The sequence below is a fragment of the Heterodontus francisci genome, chromosome 36 (assembly GCF_036365525.1).
Source record: "Heterodontus francisci isolate sHetFra1 chromosome 36, sHetFra1.hap1, whole genome shotgun sequence".
Taxonomy (NCBI): domain Eukaryota; kingdom Metazoa; phylum Chordata; class Chondrichthyes; order Heterodontiformes; family Heterodontidae; genus Heterodontus; species Heterodontus francisci.
Window position 1 is genome coordinate 31,979,083 of NC_090406.1, and position 19,144 is coordinate 31,998,226.

General features: G+C 43.0%; 1 protein-coding gene across 1 annotated transcript in view; it reads right to left on the bottom strand.

Annotated features, from left to right (window-relative positions):
* The window catches only part of med16 (mediator complex subunit 16), a 54,773-nt gene that overhangs the window by 13,976 nt on the left and 21,653 nt on the right, over positions 1–19,144 (bottom strand). Inside the window, exons 8-9 of the mRNA XM_068015840.1 lie at positions 18,395–18,601; positions 12,256–12,466 (exon numbers count right to left, since the gene is read on the bottom strand). Of these exons, the coding sequence (XP_067871941.1) occupies positions 12,256–12,466; positions 18,395–18,601 (418 nt within the window). The remainder of the gene's footprint in view (positions 1–12,255; positions 12,467–18,394; positions 18,602–19,144) is intronic.

Consider the following 19,144-nt stretch of genomic DNA (forward strand, 5'->3'; position numbering starts at 1 on the left):
TATTAACTTCCTTTGTTATCCACGGTTGACTGCCTTGACTTTTGGGGTTTTTGTGCCTTGAAGGAATGTATAGTTGCTGTAAACTATGTAATATTTCTTTAAAGACTATCCATTACCTATGTGCTGTCATACCTTTTAATGTATTTTCCCAATGTACCTCAGCCAATTTGTCCCTCATACCTTCATAATTTCCTTTGTTCAAATTTAACACCCTGGCTTCAGATTGAACTACCTCACTTTCAAACATAATGTAAAATTCTATCATATTATGATCACTCATCCCTAAAGGTTCTTTTACAAGATGATTAATTAGCCCTTTCTCATTATATAACACTAGATCTAAAATAGCCTGTTCCCTAGTCGGTTCTTCAACATACTGCTGTAGAAAACCATCCCTCACACACTCCAGAAACTCGTCCTCTATAGCATTAATGCTCATTAGGTTTACCTGGTCTATATGCAGATTGAAGTCACCCATGATTACTGGATTACCCATGCCACACGCTTCTCTAATCTCCTGATTAATACCATGCCCTACACTACCACTACTATTCGGTGGCCGATAAACAAATCCTATCAATGTTTGCTGACCTTGTTGTTTCTTAGCTTCACCCAAATTCCACATTTTGTTCTTCTGATCTGAGATCCTCCCTTACTAATGTACTGATCCCATCCCTTATTATCAGTGCAACACCACCTCCTTTTCCTTTTTGCTTGTCCTTCCTAAATGTCGAACATCCTTGAATATTCAGTTCCCAGTCTTGGTCACCGTGTAGCCACGTTTCCGTTATGGCAATTAGATCATACCCATCTACCTCTATTTGGGCCTTTAAATCATCTACCTTGTTGTGAACCTCAAAGTTTGTAATGTCTGGATTACTCCCGGTGCCACATGCTAGTGACTATAGGAATGGGAGGATAGAGCAGATGAATGCATGGCTGAAGAGATGGTGCAGGAGGGAGAGTTTTAGTTTCCTGGATCACTGGGTCTGTTTCTGGCGAAGATGGGACCTGTTCAAATAGGATGGGTTGCACCTGAACCGGAATGGCACCAACATCCTTGCTGGGAGGTTTGCTAGTGCTGGTGGGGGGAAGGGAGGGGGTGGGGGTTGTATAAACTAATTTGGCAGGGGAATGGGATACAGAGTGGAGGTACAGTAGGGGGTGATGCACAGTCAAATACAGAAGAGAAACTAAATCAGTCTGGAAGGCAGACCTGTTAAGGCACAAGCGAATAATGTAAGGCTGGATTGCATCTATTTTAACGCAAGGAGTCTTACAAGTAAGGCAGATGAATTGAGGGCGTTGATCAACACATGGGAATGTGATATTATTGCTATCACAGAAACATGGTTGAGGGAAGAGCAGGACTGGCAGCTCAATATTCCAGGATAGAGAATCTTCAGGCATGATCGGGGCGGGGGGGGGGGATGTACAAGAGGAGGCAACATTGCACTATTGATCAAGGAGTCAATTACCGCAGTAAGGAGGGATAAATATCTTAGAAGATTCCTCAAATGAGACCATATGGGTAGAACTTAAAAATAAAAAAGGGTGCAATCACTTTGTTGGGAGTGTACTACAGGCCTCCAAATAAACAAACAGTCAGGGAGAGCTAGAACAGCAGATATATAGGCAAACCTCAGAGGTGTAAAAATAATAGGGTAATAATAGTAGGGATTTCAACTTCCCCAATATTAATTGGGATAGTCTGAGTGCAAAAGGCTCAAAGGGGGCAGAATTCTTAAAGTGCATACAGGAGAGCTTTTTCAGCCAGCATGTAGAAAGTCCTACAAGAGAAGGGGGGTACTGGAACTAATCTTAGGGAATGAAACCAGACAATTGGTAGAAGTGTCAGTGAGGGAGCATTTCAGGGATAGTGACTATAACTCAGAGACTTAAGGTAATTATGGAAAAGGACAAAGATGGACCGGAAATAAGGGTACTGAATTGGGGGAAGGCCGACTTCAATATGATAAAACAGGATCTGGCCAAAGTGGACTGGTGCACTATTTGTAGGAAAGTCTATTTCAGACCAGTGGGAGTCATTCAAAAAGGAAATGGCGAGCATTCAGGGCCAACATGTTCCCATTAAGGTGAATGCTAAGACCAACAAGTCCAGGGAACCCTCGATGTCAAGGGATATAGAGGATTTGATAAGGAAAAAAAAAGGAGGCTTATGGCAGATTCAGAGGGCTGAAAACAGCAGAGGCCCTAGAAGAGTATAGAAAGTATAGGGGGTACTTAAAAAAATTAGGAGAGCGAAGCAGGGGCATGAAAAAACACTGGCAGCCAAGATAAAGGAAAATCCCAAGGCATTTTATAAGTATATTAAGGGCAAGAGGATAACCAGGGAAAGAGTAGGGCCCATGAGGGACCAAAGTGGCAATGGAGCCGGAGGACGTAGGTGAGGTTTTAAATGAATACTTTTCATTTGTGTTCACTGTGGGGAAGGACGATGTAGGTGTAGAGATCAGGGAGGGGGATTGAGATATACTTGAACAAATTGGCATTGAAAGGGAGGAGATATTAGCGGTTTTAGCAGGCTTAAAAGTAGATAAATGCCCAGGCCCAGATGCAATGTATCCCAGGCTGCTGTGAGGCAAGGGAGGAGATTGCAGGGACTCTGACACAAATTTTCAAATCCTCTCTGGCCACAGGAGAGGTGTCAGAAGACTGGAGGACAGCAAATGTGGTACCATTATTCAAGAAGGGTAGTAGGGATAAACCAGGTAATTACAGGCCAGTGAGTCCAACATCAGTGGTAGGCAAACTATTGGAAAAAATTCTGAGGGACAGGATTAATCTCCACTTGGAGAGGCAGGGATTAATCAAGGATGGTCAGTATGGCTTTGTCAGGGGGAGATCGTGTCTAACAAACTTGATTGAATTTTTTTTTAAGGAGGTGACTAGATGTGTAGATGAGGGTAAAGCAGTTGATGTAGTTTACATGGACTTCTGTAAGGCTTTTAATAAGGTCCCGCATGGGAGATTGGTCAAGAAGGCAAGAGCCCATAGGATCCAGGGCAATTTGGATCCAAAATTAGCTCAGCGGCAGGAGGTAGAAGGCAATGGTCGAGGGTTGTTTATGCGACTGGAAGCCTGTGACCAGTGGTGTGCTGCAGGGATCGGTGCTGGGACCCTTGCTGTTTGTAGTGTACATTAATGATTTAGATGTGAATATAGGAGGTATGATCAGTAAGTTCGCAGATGACACGAAAATTGGTGGTGTCGTAAATAGCGAGGAGGAAAGCCTTAGATTACAGGATGATATAGATGGGCTGGTAAGATGGGCAGAGCAGTGGCAAATGGAATTTAATCCTGAGAAGTGTGAGGTGATGCATTTTGGGAGGACTAACAAGGCAAGGAAATATACAATGGATGGAAGGACCATAGGAAATACAGAGGGTCAGAGGGACTTTGGTGTACTTGTCCATAGATCACTGAAGGCAGCAGCACAGGTAGATAAGGTGGTTAGGAAGGCATATGGGATACTTGCCTTTATTAGCCGAGGCATAGAATATAAGAGCAGGGAGGTTATGATGGAGCTGTATAAAACGCTAGTTAGACCACAGCTGGAGTACTGTGCACAGTTCTGGGCACCACACAATAGGAAGGATGTGATTGCACTGGAGATGGTGCAGAGGAAATTCATCAGGATGTTGCCTGGGCTGGAGCATTTCAGCTGTGAAGACAGACTGGATAGGCTAGAGTTGTTTTCCTTAGAGCAGAGAAGGCTGAGGGGGGACCCGATAGAGGTATACAAAATTATGAGGGGCATTGATAGGATAGATAGGAAGAAACTTTTTCCCTTAGCAGAGGGCTCAATAACCAGGGGGCATAGATTTAAGGCAATGGGCAGAAGGTTGAGAGAGGATTTGCGGAAAACATTTTTCACCCAGAGGGCGGTTGGAATCTGGAACACACTGCCTGAGGGGGTGGTAGAGGCAGGAACCCTCACAACATTTAAGAAGTATTTAGATGAGCTCTTGAAACGCCATAGCATACAAGGCTACAGGCCAAGTGCTGGAAAATGGGATTGGAATGGATAGGTGCTTGATGGCCAACACAGAAACGATGGGCCAAAGGACCTGTTTCTGTGCTGTATAACTATGACTCCAGGAATGCTGTGTGCATTCAGGTAGAGTGCCCTTAATCTTGTCTTCTTGACATTCTGCATTCTAAACCTAGTTGATGTTCGCCTTTGTTTTGCCAGCTTTCTAATGTCACTTGCCACTTTTCTAACTCCTGTTAGCAGCTTTCCTTCCTTCCAATTTGAGCTACCCCTCAGGTTCCCATCCCCCTGACAAGCTAGTTTAAACCCTCCCCAACAGCACTAGCAAATCTCCCTGCGAGGATATTAGTTTCTGTCCTGTTAAGGTGTAGCCCATCCAAATAGATGTTTTTTTATGACAATCTGGTAGTTTCATGGTCACCACTACTGATACTAGCTTTTTTATTCCAGATTTATTTAACGAACTGAATTTAAATTCCCCATTTGCCATGGTTAGTTTTGAACTCATGCCTCTGGATCATTAGTCCAGACATCTGGATTACTAATCCAGTAATACCCAGTAGTATAACAAAGTATTTACAGCAAAGAAACAGACCATTAGACTAACAGGTCCATGCTGTATACAAGCCTCCTTCCACCCCACTTCATCGAAGCACATTTGCAAATATTTTTTCTCCCTCATAATGCTTATCTAGCTTCCCTTAAATCTATCTATGCTATTCTCCTCAACTACTCCCTGTGGCAATGAGTTTCACATTCTAATCACTCTCATGGTAAAGAGGTTTTTCTTGAATTCCCCATTGGATTTAATTCGTGACTATCTTATATTTATGGCCCCTAGTTCTAGTCTAACCCCCCAAGTGAAAAGAGCTTCTGTCTACCCTGTCATGTCCTTTCAAAATTTTGAAGGTGTCCATCAGGTCACCCCTTAGTCTTCTCTTTTCTAGAGAAAAAAGTGCCAGCCTGCTCAATCTTTCCTAATTGGCACCACCTCTCAGCTCTGGTATCATTCTAGTAAATCTTTTTTTCACCTTCGCCAGTGCCTCTATATCCTTTTACTAATATGGATACTAGAACTGCTCAAAGTCCTCCAATGTGGTCTACCCCAGGTTCTGTACATTTAACACAAATTTTCAGCTTTTCAATTCTATCCCTATAGAAATGAACCCCAGTCCTGCTTTTGCTTTTATTATGGCCTATTAACCTGTTAAGAACATAGAAACATGAGTAGGCCATTTAGCCCTTCGAGCCTGTTCATTCATTCAATGAGATCATGGTCGATCTAACTTTGCCTGATATCCCTTAATACTTCAGGTTCACAAAAATCTATCCATCTCAATTTGAAAATTAACAATGGCTCTGGAATCAATTGTCATTCGTGGAAGAGAGTTCCAAACTTCTGTCAGCGTACAGAAGTGTTTTCTAATTTAATTCCTGAAAAGTCTAGCTCTAACTTGTTGACTTTGCGTCCTAGTCCTAGACTGCCCAACTTGCGAAAATAATTTTTCTCTATCTACTCTATCTGTTCCCCTTAATATCTTGAAAACTTCAATCAAATCATCCCTTAATCTTGTAAATTCCAGAAATAGAACCCTAGTTTGTGTAATCTCTCCTTGCAATCTAACCTCTGAAGTCTAGATATCAGCTGGTAAATTTATTCTGCACTCCCTCCAAGGGCAGTATATCCTTCCTAATATGTGTTGCCCAGAACTGCTCACAGTACTCCAGGTGTGATCTAACCAGAAGTTTGTATAGTAGAAGTATAACTTTTAAGACCTTGTATTTTGTCCTCTAAATAGAACGGCCAACATTCCACTCGCCTCTTTGATTACTTTCTGTACGTCATCATGATATTTTAATGATCTATTTAGCTGGACCACCATCCCACCAAATCTCTTGGGATTCCACTGTTCTTGGCTTTTCACAATTTAGAAAGTGCTCTGCTCTATCTTTTGTTTTTAGGCCCAAAATGGATTACATCATTTTGTCTGCACTAAAATTGCCACAGTTTTGCCCTCGTAAATTTATCCCAAGGGCGAAAGGTACGGGAACCAAAAACAGGGCTCCTTGGACAATAAGGGAGATGGAGATTATGATGAAACAATAAAAGATGGTGTACGATGCATGTCAGGTGAATTCTTCAAGTGAGAAGTTGAGAGGAGAGGGGAAGAGGAAAATAAGACTGGCAAAGAGAGAATGTGAGAATAGAATGGCAGTCAACGGAAAAGGAAACCCAAAAATCCTCTACCAGCATGTAAATAGTAAGCAGGTTGTAAGAGATGGAGTGGGGCCTATTAAGGACAAAGAGGGTAATATATGCTTGGAGGCACAGGGCAAGACTAATATACATATTGAGTACTTTATATCAGTGTTCAGTAAGGAAGTGGAATCTGACAAAATACCGGTAGAAGAGGACAGGGTAAAGGCAATGAATAGGGTAAAGAATTGAGAGGGAGGTGGTACTGGAAAGGCTGGATATGCTTAGGGTAGATAAATCACCTTGTCCAAATGGCTTGCATCCCAGGTTGCTAAAGGAAGTGGGGGTGGAGATAGTGGAAGGGCTTGCCGTAATTTGCCAATCTTCTCTGGATATGGGGGAGGTGCCAAAGGATTGGGGAGTGACAAATGTGACACCCTTATTCACAAAAGGGTGTAAAGACAGCCCTAGCAACTGCAGGCTAGTTATTTAATCATTGGTGGGTAAGGTTTTGGAAACAATAATCAGGGAAAAAAAATCAAGAGGCACTTGGAAAGGTTTGAGTTAATTAAGGATAGCCAGCACAGATTTATAAAAGGCAGATCATGCTTCACTAATCTAACTGAATTTTTTGAAGTAAGAGAGAAGGTTGAAGAGGGAATGCAGTGGATATTGTCTATGTGGATTTTAAGAAAGTGCTTGATAAAGTACCACATAAAAGGCTGGCTAACAAAATTAAGGCTCATGAAATAGGAGGGTCAGTGTCCAATTGGATAAAGAATTGGCTTAAGGACAGAATACAGCAGGTCGTGATAAATGGCTGTTTTTCAGACTGGAGCATGGTGGGTCAGTGCCAGGATCACAGTCTTTTCTGCTTTTTATAAATGACTTGGATCTCAGAAAAGAGAGCAGAATTTCAAAATTTACTGAGGATACCAAACTTGGAGAAGTAGCGAACAGTGAAGATAACAACTGACTGCAAAAGGACATAGATAGGCTAGCAGAATGGGCAGACAAGTGGCAAATGGAATGTTGTACAGACAAGTGTGAGGTGATGCATTTTGGTAGAAGGGACAGAGAGAGGCAATATAGACTTAACGGCACAGTTCTAAAGAGTGTGCAGGAACGGAAGGACCTAGGGGTGCATGTGCATCTATCTTTGAAGGTGGCAGGTCATATTGAGAGAGTGGTTAGCAAAGTGTATGGGATCGTGGGCATAGCGCACCTGGAGTATTACGTACAGTTTTGGTCCCCTTACTTGAGGAGGGATGTAGTTGCATTGGAGACAGTTCAGAGGAAGTTCACTAGATGAGGGGTTTGTCTTATGAAAAGAGATTGAGCAGTTTAGGCCTTTACTCTCTAGAGTTTAGAAGAATGAGAGGAGATCTAATTGAGGTATACAAGATGATTAAGGGGACTGCCAAAGTAGATGTAGAGAGGATGCTTCCTCTCGTGGAGCAATCTAGAACGAGGGGTCATAGTTTTAGGATAAGGGGTAGCAGATTTAAAACAGAGATGAGGAGAAATTACTTCTCTCAAACGGTTGTGAGTCTATGGAATTCACTACCCAGAGTGCGGTGGATGCCGGGACATTGAGTAAATTTGAGGAGATAGACAGATTTTTAATTAGTAATGGGTTGAAGTGTTATGGAGAACGGGCAGGAAAGTGGAGTTGAGATCAGCAAAGATCATATTGAATGGCGGAGCAGGGTTGAGGGGCTGAACTGCCTACTCCTGCTCCTAGTTCTTATAGCGTACAAAAGCAGGGAAGCTAGCTGAACCTATATAAAAGGTACGGTTAGGCTCCAACTAGAGCATTGCGTCCAGTCTGGTCACCACACTTCAGGAAGGATGTGAGGGTCCTGGAGAGGGTGCAGAGGAGATTTACCAAAACGGTTCCAGGGATGGGGAATTTTAGTTACAAGGGTGGAAATGCTGAGGTTGCCCTCCCTGGAGCAAAGGAGATTGAGGGGAGATTTGATAGAGGTGTACAAGATTCTGACAGGTTTAGATAAGTTAGACAAGGGAAAACTGTTCCATTAACTGATGGTACAAGAACTAGGGGACGCAGATTGAAGGTTTTGGGCAAGAGATGCTGTGGGAATATAAGGAAGAACTTTTTTTTTTTAAACATAGCGAGTGGTAATGACCTGGAACTTGTGCCTATGAGGGTGGTGGAAGCAGAAACAATCAATCAATACTTTCAAAAGGAAATTGTATGGGCACATGAAGGAAATAAACTTGCAGGGCTACAGGGATTGAGCAGAGGAGTGGGACTGACTGGATTGCTCCATAGAGAGCTGGCATGGACTTGATGGGCCGAATGGCCTCCTCCTATGCCGTAAATGACTCTATGATGTTACACTTCCATCTACACTGTTTGCAATGCCATCTATCTTTGTGTCATCAGCAAAAATTTGGATATGTGGTTTTCCATTCGATCATCATTAATGAATGCAGTCAATAGTTAAGGCCCCATTACAAATCCTTGCAGGACACCACTAGTTACATTCTGCCAATTAGAGAACCTGCCCATTATTCCTACTCTCAGTCCCCTGCCTCTGAGCCAATTTCTTAACCAGATCAATACTTTGGCTTCAATTCCATGAGTTTCAGCTTTAGCTGTCTCTTATGAGGGAATGTATCAAATGCCTTCTGGAAGTCCATATAAATCACATCCATAACTATTCCCCTGTCCACTACTTTGGCACTGCTTCAAAAAATTCAATCAAATCCATCAGGCACGACCTACTCTTTACAAATTCATGCTGGCTCTGATCAACTGAAAAGTTTCGAAGTGTTCAGTCACTCGATCCTTAATTGTTGATTATAAACTCAAGCAATTTCCTCGCAACAGATATTAGGCTAACATGCAGGTGCAGCAAGCAATTAGGAAGGCAAATGGTATGTTGGCCTTTATTGCAAAAGGATTTGAGAACAGGAATAAATAAGTCTTGCTGCAATTGTATACAGCCTTGGTAAGACTGCACCTGGAGTACTGTGTAGAGTTTTGGGCTTCTTACCCAAGGAAGGATTATACTTGCCATAGAGGGAGTGCAATGAAGGTTCACCAGCCTGATTGTCCTATGAGGAGAAATTGAGGAAGCTGGGCCTATATTCGCTAGAGCTTAGAAGAATGAGAGGTGATCCCATTGAGGCATACAACATTCTTACAGGGCTCGACAGGGTAAATACAGGAAGGATGTTTTCCCTGGCTAGGATTGGGGGGTGGGGGGGGGGGGGATTGGGGAGGCTCTAGAACCAGGGGACACAGTCTCAGAATAAGAAGTAGGCCATTTAGGACTGAGATAAGGAGAAAATTTCTTCATTCAGAGGGTGGTGAATCTGTGGAATTCTCTACCCCAGAGGGCTGTGGAGGCTCAGTCATTGATTATATTCAAGACAGAAATTTCTAGATATTAAAGATATCAAGGGATACGGAGATAGTGTGGGAAAATGGCATTGAGGGTAGACAATCAGCCATGATCTAGTTGAATGGCAGAGCAGGCTCGAGGGGCCAAATGGCGTACTCTTGCTCCTATTTCCAGTGTTCCCAACTTTGTCTATAACTCCCCAGTTTCCCTTGTTCCCCTTTCTTAAACAACAGAGTGACATGCAATTTTCCAATCTAAAGAAACTGTCCCCGAAATGAGAACTTTGGAAGCTTATTGCAAGGGTACCTGCAATGCTCTCACCTACTTCCATTAAAACCCCGGGATGCAAATTATCTGGTTCTGGTGATTTGTCACGCTTTAGTGCCATTATTTTCTTCATTACCGTTATTTTGCTTAGGTAAATTTAGACGAGTCCCTGGCCCTGAGTCAACATTAGTTTCCTCGGGTTTTCTGGCCTGCTGACCTCTTCGTCTACTGCAAGTACCAGTGCAAAGTAATTATTTAGCATGTCTGCAATTTCCTTATTTTTGACTACAATATTCCATAGACAGTTATTTTCCAAGGAGTATGTGCCCTCCTCATTCTTCCTACCAAAATGTATTACCTTGCACCCATGTATATTGAAGCCAATTAAATGCCTTTCTGCAAGTCTATTAATGTCTTTAATTTGTTGCAGTCCTTCTCTGTATAAATTAGACCCCACAATTTGGTGGCATCTGCAAATTTTGAAATTGTTCTTCCAATTCCTGATTCCAAATTGTTGTTCACCACTTGCATAAACAGTGATCACAGCACAGATCCTTGATCACTACTTCCCACCATTTGCCAATTTGAGTAATACCTTTAACCCCTACTCTCTGCTTTCTGTTTTATAGCCAGTTTTCTATCTAGTCTCCTACTTGTCATGTGACTCCACATCTTCAAACCTTAGGTTTAATAGGAAATGACAAGATAAAAGTCACATCTCCTGGACACACTGGTGCTCCTGATAAAAAGCATATCCTCCAGTCACCGAAAGTCAGAGGGCTGTTTTGAGACTGTGCATACTTCCCATCTGCCCACTTTTTCAAATTGGCCAGAGAAGTACAACACAAGACCAACTGGCTTAGCAACAAAATTAGCCCCAAGATAGGAATTAATAGGGTTCAAAATGTAACAAGGTATTTAAACATTATTCATACATACTGATTTGTTTAGACTCACTACCCCTTCATTTTTGAACTAAATAGTCCAGCTTTTAAGGGACTGTCCAGAAATTTTGGAAAAGTAAACCGGACATCAAAATTCCTTTTTTTTTTTAAAACTGTCAACTCTGTTAAACCATGATATATTATAGCATAGAAACAGGTCAAGTGGTCCATCATGTCTTTGCCGGTACGTTTCTGCACAAGCCAAGTAGTAACTCTTACCTTGTTTGAATGGCAACATGCTGACTGAGAAAACAGTTTTGAACAATTGCAAAAAGAAACATCCCCTTTCTCAACAACAGTTTTGTACAAAAATAATTTCCCAACACTTATTTTTATGTAATTAAAATTATAACTTAATACATGCTCATAGATTCATAGAATGTTACACCACAGAAGCCATTCAGCCCATCGTGCCTAGGCCAATTCTTTGGTAGCATTATCCAATTATTCCCAGTCATTCCCTGCAGCCCTGTTACTTTTCTTCCTTCAAGTATTTATCCAATTCTCTTCTGCATGTTACTACGGAATCTGCTTCCACCACCCTTTAGGCAGTGTATTTCAGATCACAACACAATGTGTAGAAAAATATTTCCTCATGTCACCTCTGGTTCTTTTGCCAATCACCTTAAATTTGTGTTCTCTGGTTACTGACCTTTCTGCCACTGGAACAGTTTCTCATTATATCTGCTCTAGCTAAATCCTTCATGAATTTGAACTCCTCTATCAAATCTCTCTTAACCTTCTTGCTCCAGGAAGAACAATTCTGCTTCTCCAATCTCTCCACATAACTAAAGGCCCTCGCTCCTGGTAGTATTCTAGTACTGTTCTAACTTATCTGCAAACTATTCAACCCTAACATGATGGAGAAATTAGTTAAGATATTCATTGGCAATGAAGGATAAACAGAAGTTAAGCAATGATCCCAGCTCTGCCCATATCTGGATTTGGGAAGAAAGTGGAATTACACTTTAGAAATAAATAGCTGGAACAATGAAAAGTCAAAATTTGACTACAACTATTCTTGCATTTAAAAATGGCAATCTGTAGTTTAAAGTTGAAAATATTCACGGTAAAGGCCGGCTACCCAACCCGACGACGTGTCGGGTTCAGGTCGAGTACACTCTATCACAACCTCAGGTAAGTGGATCCATGTTAATCTACTTTTTGGGCTTGAAAGGTGGTTTTGTTACAGTTATTTTAAGCTTGTGCAGATAAGCAACAAACTGAAAAACAGAAGGTAGGTTGACTGATGGCTGGGTTGAGTTGGGCGCCAGAAAAAATGTAAGAACTCGGGCCAGGTCGGATGTGGTGCTGTCGGGCTCGAGTCGGGTTTCATTTGCAGACCCGAGCCTGCCTTTAATTCATGGTAGTATCTCAATTGAAGAATTAAAAGGCTTTAATACCAGCCATTTCTTACATCTGCATTACTTGGTCCACGTATACAAATTGGACACGTACCAGTGTCGGTGTTTTTACAGCAGATCTCAGTCAGTCTCTCTCCAGGGCTCTTGTCTGGTGTGTTGAGCAGGTGTGGTCGAAGAAGTGATTTAAGTGTAGACCCAATTGCAATTAACAGCAGCTTTGCATGGAAATCACAGGCTCTTGCCAATGTGTTTGTTGACAGCTTACACAATGATGCTTTCATGGCAACAATTCGAGTAGATAGAACCTTAATCAAAATGAAAAAAGCAGTTTAAATGCGTCTACAGAAAAAACACTCCAAGGAAGGAAAAACATTAATAAACTGAGCAAAATGAACTGCCCTCCCAAGATGTCACTCAAGGATTATGGACTGGATTAGATCATACAAAATATGATCTTTAGCTACTACGGTGTAGCTGTGCTCCTTTAAGTCTAGTAACGCCAATATTAAGCACCTTTCACAACCTCAGGATGTCCTAAAATGCTTTACAGCCAATGTAGTACTTTTGAAATACAGTCATTGAAATAATGTAGGAAATGTTACAGCCAATTTGCACACAGCAATCTACAATGAAATGACCAGAAAATCCATTTTAGGTATAAAAACAGAAAATGCTGGAAATGCTCAGCAGGTCAGGCAGTATCTGTGGAGAAAGAAACAGAGTTAACATTTCAGGTCAATGAACTTTCATTATAACTGGAAAAAGCTAGAGATGTCAACAGTTTTAAGCAAGTGAAAGGTGGAGGGTGGGAAAAAGAACAAAAAGGGAAGATCTGTGAAAGGGTGGAAGGCAGAAGACAGGAAATAACAAAAAGGATTTATGGTGCAAGGCCAAAGGGAGTGGTAATGGGACAAATAAAGATGTGTCTAGAGGAGGTGTGAATGGCAGAATCATGAACATCTGTCGTCCAAAAGCAAAAAAAGCAAAAGAGAGAGAAAACCAAAACCAGCAAAGGAAATGGAAACAAAATTAGGGCAGAGGTTACGATCTAAAATTGTTGAACTCAAAGCTGAATTTGGAAGGTTGTAAAGTGCCTCATTGAAAGATGAAGTGCTGTTCCTCAAGCTTACACTGAGCTTCCTTGGAACACTGCAGGACGCTGAGGACAGAAAGGTCAGAGTGATCCAAGGTGGAGAGTTAAAATGACAGGCAACTGGAAGCTCGGGGTCATGCTTACTGACTAAACGGCAGTGTTCTGCAAAGCGGTCACCCAAAGTGCATTTTGGGAGGACTAACAAGTCAAGGGAATATACAATGGATGGTAGGACCATAGGAAGTACAGAGGGTCAGAGGGACCTTGGTGTACTTGTCCACAAATGACTGAAGGAAGCAGCACAGGTAGATAAGGTGGTTAGGAAGGCATTTGGGATACTTGTCTTTATTAGCCGAAGCATTGAATACAAGAGCAGGGAGGTTATTATGGAGCTGTATAAAACACTAGTTAGGCCACAGCTGGAGTACTGTCGCCACATTATAGGAAGGATGTGAATACAGTTTATTAAAATTGAAAGTTTAAGTAAATCGCTGTTTCACTAGGAAGGAGTGGTTGGGGCCTTGGACAGTGAGGAGAGAGAAGCTAAAAGGACAGAGGTTGCATCTCTAGTGCTTGCATGGAAAGGTGACGTAGGAGGCGGCGTTGGGGCTGGGTGAAGAGTGGATCAGGCTATCGCAGAGGTCCCTTCAGAATACTGAGGGGGAGGGCAAGATGTGTTTGGTGGTGGAATTACGCTGGAGGTGACAGAAATGGTGGAGGATAATCCATTGAATATGGAAGTTGGTTGGGTGGAAGGGGAGAACAAGGGGAACCCTATGAACGAGGATTACCACACCCCCCCCTTACTGTGGTTGTCACAGCCCTTAAAGTCATACAGCACAAAAATCAGGCCCTTCAGCCCACTGTGTCCGTGCCAGCCATCAAGCCTATCTATTCGAATCCCATTTTCCAGCACTTGGCCTGTAGCCTTCAGGCAGTGTGTTCCAGATTCCAACCACCCTTTGGGTGAAAAAAAAAAAATTCCTAAAATCCCCTCTAAACCTCCTGCCCCTTACCTTAAATCTATGCCCCCTGGTTATTGACACCTCTGCCAAGGGAAAAAAAGTTTCTTCCTATCTACCTCATCAATGCCCCTCACAATTTTGTATACCTCAAATCAGGTGCCCCCTCAACCTTCTCTGTTCTAAGGAAAACAACTCTAGCCTAACCAATCTGTCTTCATAGCTGAAATGCTCCAGCCCAGGCAACATCCTAGTGAATCTCCTCTGCACCCTCTCCAATGCAATCACATCCTTCCTATAATGTGGCGACAGTACTCCAGCTGTGGCCTAACTAGCATTTTATACAGCTGTTATATTCTATGCCTCACCTAATAAAGGCAAGTATCCCATATGCCTTCCTAACCACCTTATCTACCTGTGCTGCTGCCTTTAGTGATTTGTGGATAAGTACAGCAAGGCCACTCTGACCCTCTGTACTTACCATGGTCCTACCATCCATTGTATATTCCCTTGCCTTGTTAGTCCTCCCAAAATGCATCACCTCACACTTCTCAGGATTAAATTCCATTTGCCACTGCTCCACCCATCTTACCAGCCCATCTATAGCATCCTGTAATCTGAAGGCTTTCCTCCTCACTATTTATGACACCGCAAACAGATGGACCGCTGGGTTGAGCACTACCTAGAACTGTACTCCAGGGAGAATGCTGTCACTGAGACTGCCCTCAATGCAGCCCAGCCTCTACCAGTCATGGATGAGCTGGACATACAGCCAACCAAATCGGAACTCAGTGATGCCATTGATTCCCTAGCCAGCGGAAAAGCCCCTGGGAAGGACAGCATTACCCCTGAAATAATCAAGAGTGCCAAGCCTGCTATACTCTCAGCACTACATGAACTGCTATGCCTGTGCTGGGACGAGGGAGCAGTACCTCAGGACATGCGCGATGCCAACATCATCACCCTCTATAAAAACAAAGGTGACCGCGGTGACTGCAACAACTACCGTGGAATCTCCCTGCTCAGCATAGTGGGGAAAGTCTTTGCTCGAGTCGCTCTGAACAGGCTCCAGAAGCTGGCCGAGCGCGTCTACCCTGAGGCACAGTGTGGCTTTCGTGCAGAGAGATCGACTATTGACATGCTGTTCTCCCTTCGTCAGATACAGGAGAAATGCCGTGAACAACAGATGCCCCTCTACATTGCTTTCATTGATCTCACCAAAGCCTTTGACCTCGTCAGCAGACGTGGTCTCTTCAGACTACTAGAAAAGATCGGATGTCCACCAAAGCTACTAAGTATCATCACCTCATTCCATGACAATATGAAAGGCACAACTCAACATGGTGGCTCCTCATCAGAGCCCTTTCCTATCCTGAGTGGTGTGAAACAGGGCTGTGTTCTCGCACCCACACTTTTTGGGATTTTCTTCTCCCTGCTGATTTCACATGCGTTCAAATCCTCTGAAGAAGGAATTTTCCTCCACACAAGATCAGGGGGCAGGTTGTTCAACCTTGCCCGTCTAAGAGCGAAGTCCAAAGTACGGAAAGTCCTCATCAGAGAACTCCTCTTTGCTGACATCTCACACTGAAGAATGCCTGCAGAGTCTCATCGACAGGTTTGCGTCTGCCTGCAATGAATTTGGCCTAACCATCAGCCTCAAGAAAACGAACATCATGGGGCAGGATGTCAGAAATGCTCCATCCATCAATATTGGCGACCACGCTCTGGAAGTGGTTCAAGAGTTCACCTACCTAGGCTCAACTATCACCAGTAACCTGTCTCTAGATGCAGAAATCAACAAGCGCATGGGTAAGGCTTCCACTGCTATGTCCAGATTGGCCAAGAGAGTGTGGGAAAATGGCGCACTGACACGGAACACAAAAGTCCGAGTGTATCAGGCCTGTGTCCTCAGTACCTTGCTCTACGGCAGCGAGGCCTGGACAACGTATGCCAGCCAAGAGCGACGTCTCAATTCATTCCATCTTCGCTGCCTCCGGAGAATACTTGGCATCAGGTGGCAGGACTATATCTCCAACACAGAAGTCCTTGAAGCGGCCAACACCCCCAGCTTATACACACTACTGAGTCAGCGGCGCTTGAGATGGCTTGGCCATGTGAGCCGCATGGAAGATGGCAGGATCCCCAAAGACACATTGTACAGCGAGCTCGCCACTGGTATCAGACCCACCGGCCGTCCATGTCTCCGTTATAAAGACGTCTGCAAACGCGACATGAAATCGTGTGACATTGATCACAAGTCGTGGGAGTCAGTTGCCAGCATTCGCCAGAGCTGGCGGGCAGCCATAAAGACAGGGCTAAATTGTGGCGAGTCGAAGAGACTTAGTAGTTGGCAGGAAAAAAGACAGAGGCGCAAGGGGAGAACCAACTGTGCAACAGCCCCAACAAACAAATTTCTCTGCAGCACCTGTGGAAGAGCCTGTCACTCCAGAATTGGCCTTTATAGCCACTCCAGGCGCTGCTTCACAAACCACTGACCACCTCCAGGCGCGTATCCATTGTCTCTCGAGATAAGGAGGCCCAAAAGAAAGAAGAATTTATGACACCAATTTTCGTGTCATCTGCGAACTTACTCATCATACCTCCTATATTCACATCTAAATCATTAACGTACACTACAAACAGCAAGGGTCCCAGCAACGATCCCTGTGGTACACCACTGGTCACAGGCTTCTAATCGCAAAAACAACCCTCAACTATCACCCTCTGCCTCCTGCCACGAAGCCAATTTTGGATCCAATTTGCCAAATTGCCCTGGATCCCATGGGCTCTTACCTTCTTGACCAATCTCCCATGTGGGACCTTATCAAAAGTCTTACTGAAGTCCATGTAGACTACATCAACTGCCTTACCCTCATCTACACATCTAGTCACCTCCTCCAAAAATTCAAATTGGTTTAGACATGATCTCCCCCTGACAAAGCCATGCTGACTATCCTTGATTAATCCCTGCCTCTTCAAGTGGAAATTAATCCTGTCTCTCAGAATTTTTTTCCAATAGTTTCCTTACCACTGACATTAGACTCACTGGCCAGTAATTACCTCCCTAATACCCATCTTGAATAATGGTACCACATTTGCTGTACTCCAGTCCTCTGGCACCTCTCCAGAGAGGATTTGAAAATTTGTGTCAGAGCCCCTGCTATCTCGTCCCTTGCCTCACATAACAACCTGGAATACATCGCATCTGGCCCTTTTAAGCCCGCTAAACTGCTAATACCTGCTCCCTTTCAAGGCTAATTTGTTCAAGTATATCACAATCCCTTGACTGTGTCTGTTCCATTACATGCATCTCTGCTTTCACCCCTTCCCCTCCCTTCACTTGATAGGATTACCTTTGACCTACTCATATGGCTATATTAAAAAATTTTTTAAATCATTTAAAATCTACATCTGATTCTTGCAGTTCTGGAATTCTGCACCAGTGATTTTATCGCCATATTTATATATTAAGTCTGCATCAATAAACTGCTTATGTTGCCAAAATTAGAATGGTCTCCAACCATGTTGACACAAGTGGATAGGACTGTAGAATATTTTTTTAAGAGGAAGTGGACAAATATTGAAAAATAAAAATTTAAGGGTATGAGCCCAAGAGGATAACGTTCAGTAAACTGGCACAGGCATGATGGGCCTTATAGTCACATTCTTGTGTTGTAAAATTTTATGATTCTATAATTTATCAAGAATTAGATTAAAGTATCCAGCTATGAAAAGTACAATCATCTGAACTTTAATATCAGTGGGTGGTTACTAATTATAACAAGTGTAGTTTTAAATATCTGAATCCGTATATGGCATTTCCCCAACTGAATCTCTCTTAACTGTCCCATTCTAATGCAGTCATGTCAACATTAACCAGCACCACTGAAGATTAGCAACCACAAACAAGATTCCAAAATGGCAAAATCAACTGATTTGTCAGTGCTACAGAAAGTTGCAGACCTGCCCAACCTGTCCTGAATTTCCATCCTTCCACCACACCTCAGGTTAAGAGTTGAGACCTCACAGTTAGTCAGCAAGACTGAGTCAGGCAAACCTTTAGTTTGTACTTACAGGATTAATAAGTAGAAAAGCAAAAAAATCCAATCCAAATGCAAGTGACAATTACAAGATACAGGTTTATAACTGCACAACCTGACACTCCATTAATCCTTTACCTGTTGCAAAGCCTGATTCTGGCGTGTATATTCCTCATGTAATTTCTCCACAAGGTTTTGCACCATGTTAGGCTGCACATGTAAGAGGATGTCCCACCAGTCGTAACCAGTCACCATACAGTACTCCAATAGGAAAAGCAGGTGACGCAGCGATGTGTTCATATCTAATGTGGGACCCATCGAAGGAGAAATCCTCAGCATACTCAACTGTGAGGGAACAAGACAGCCTTCAAAATTTCAAGAAAAAAGACAATGTAAAATTGCACTTCACAAATAACTAGATTCCAAAAGAGGGAAGAGAGATTTTCTTTTAGACCATGGATGGACAGTTGAGACTTGTTGCTTGCAATTCCTGCGCCATGTGGGAACTTCAGGATTTCTCAGCTTGAGGGGCAGCTGAAGTCACAACAGAGCATTAGGGAGGATGAGAGTTTCCTGGATCATAGGTTCTAGGAGGCGGACACTCCACAGACAGTAAGACTTCAGGATAATAGATGGGTAGCCATCCAGAAGGGTAGAAGCAGGAAGTGTAGGAATCTTCGGGGTATGTGCTACTCTCAAACCTGTACTCAGCACTGGAGACTGCTGGGTGTGACAGCACCTGGAAGGAGTACAGTCCAGACCATGGCATCAATGAGCAAGTGACTGCACAGGAAAGAACAGCAGCAACAAAAGCAACCTATATTTATATAGCACCTTTAATGTAATAAAAATGCCCCAAGGTACTTTACAGGAGTATTATAAAACAAA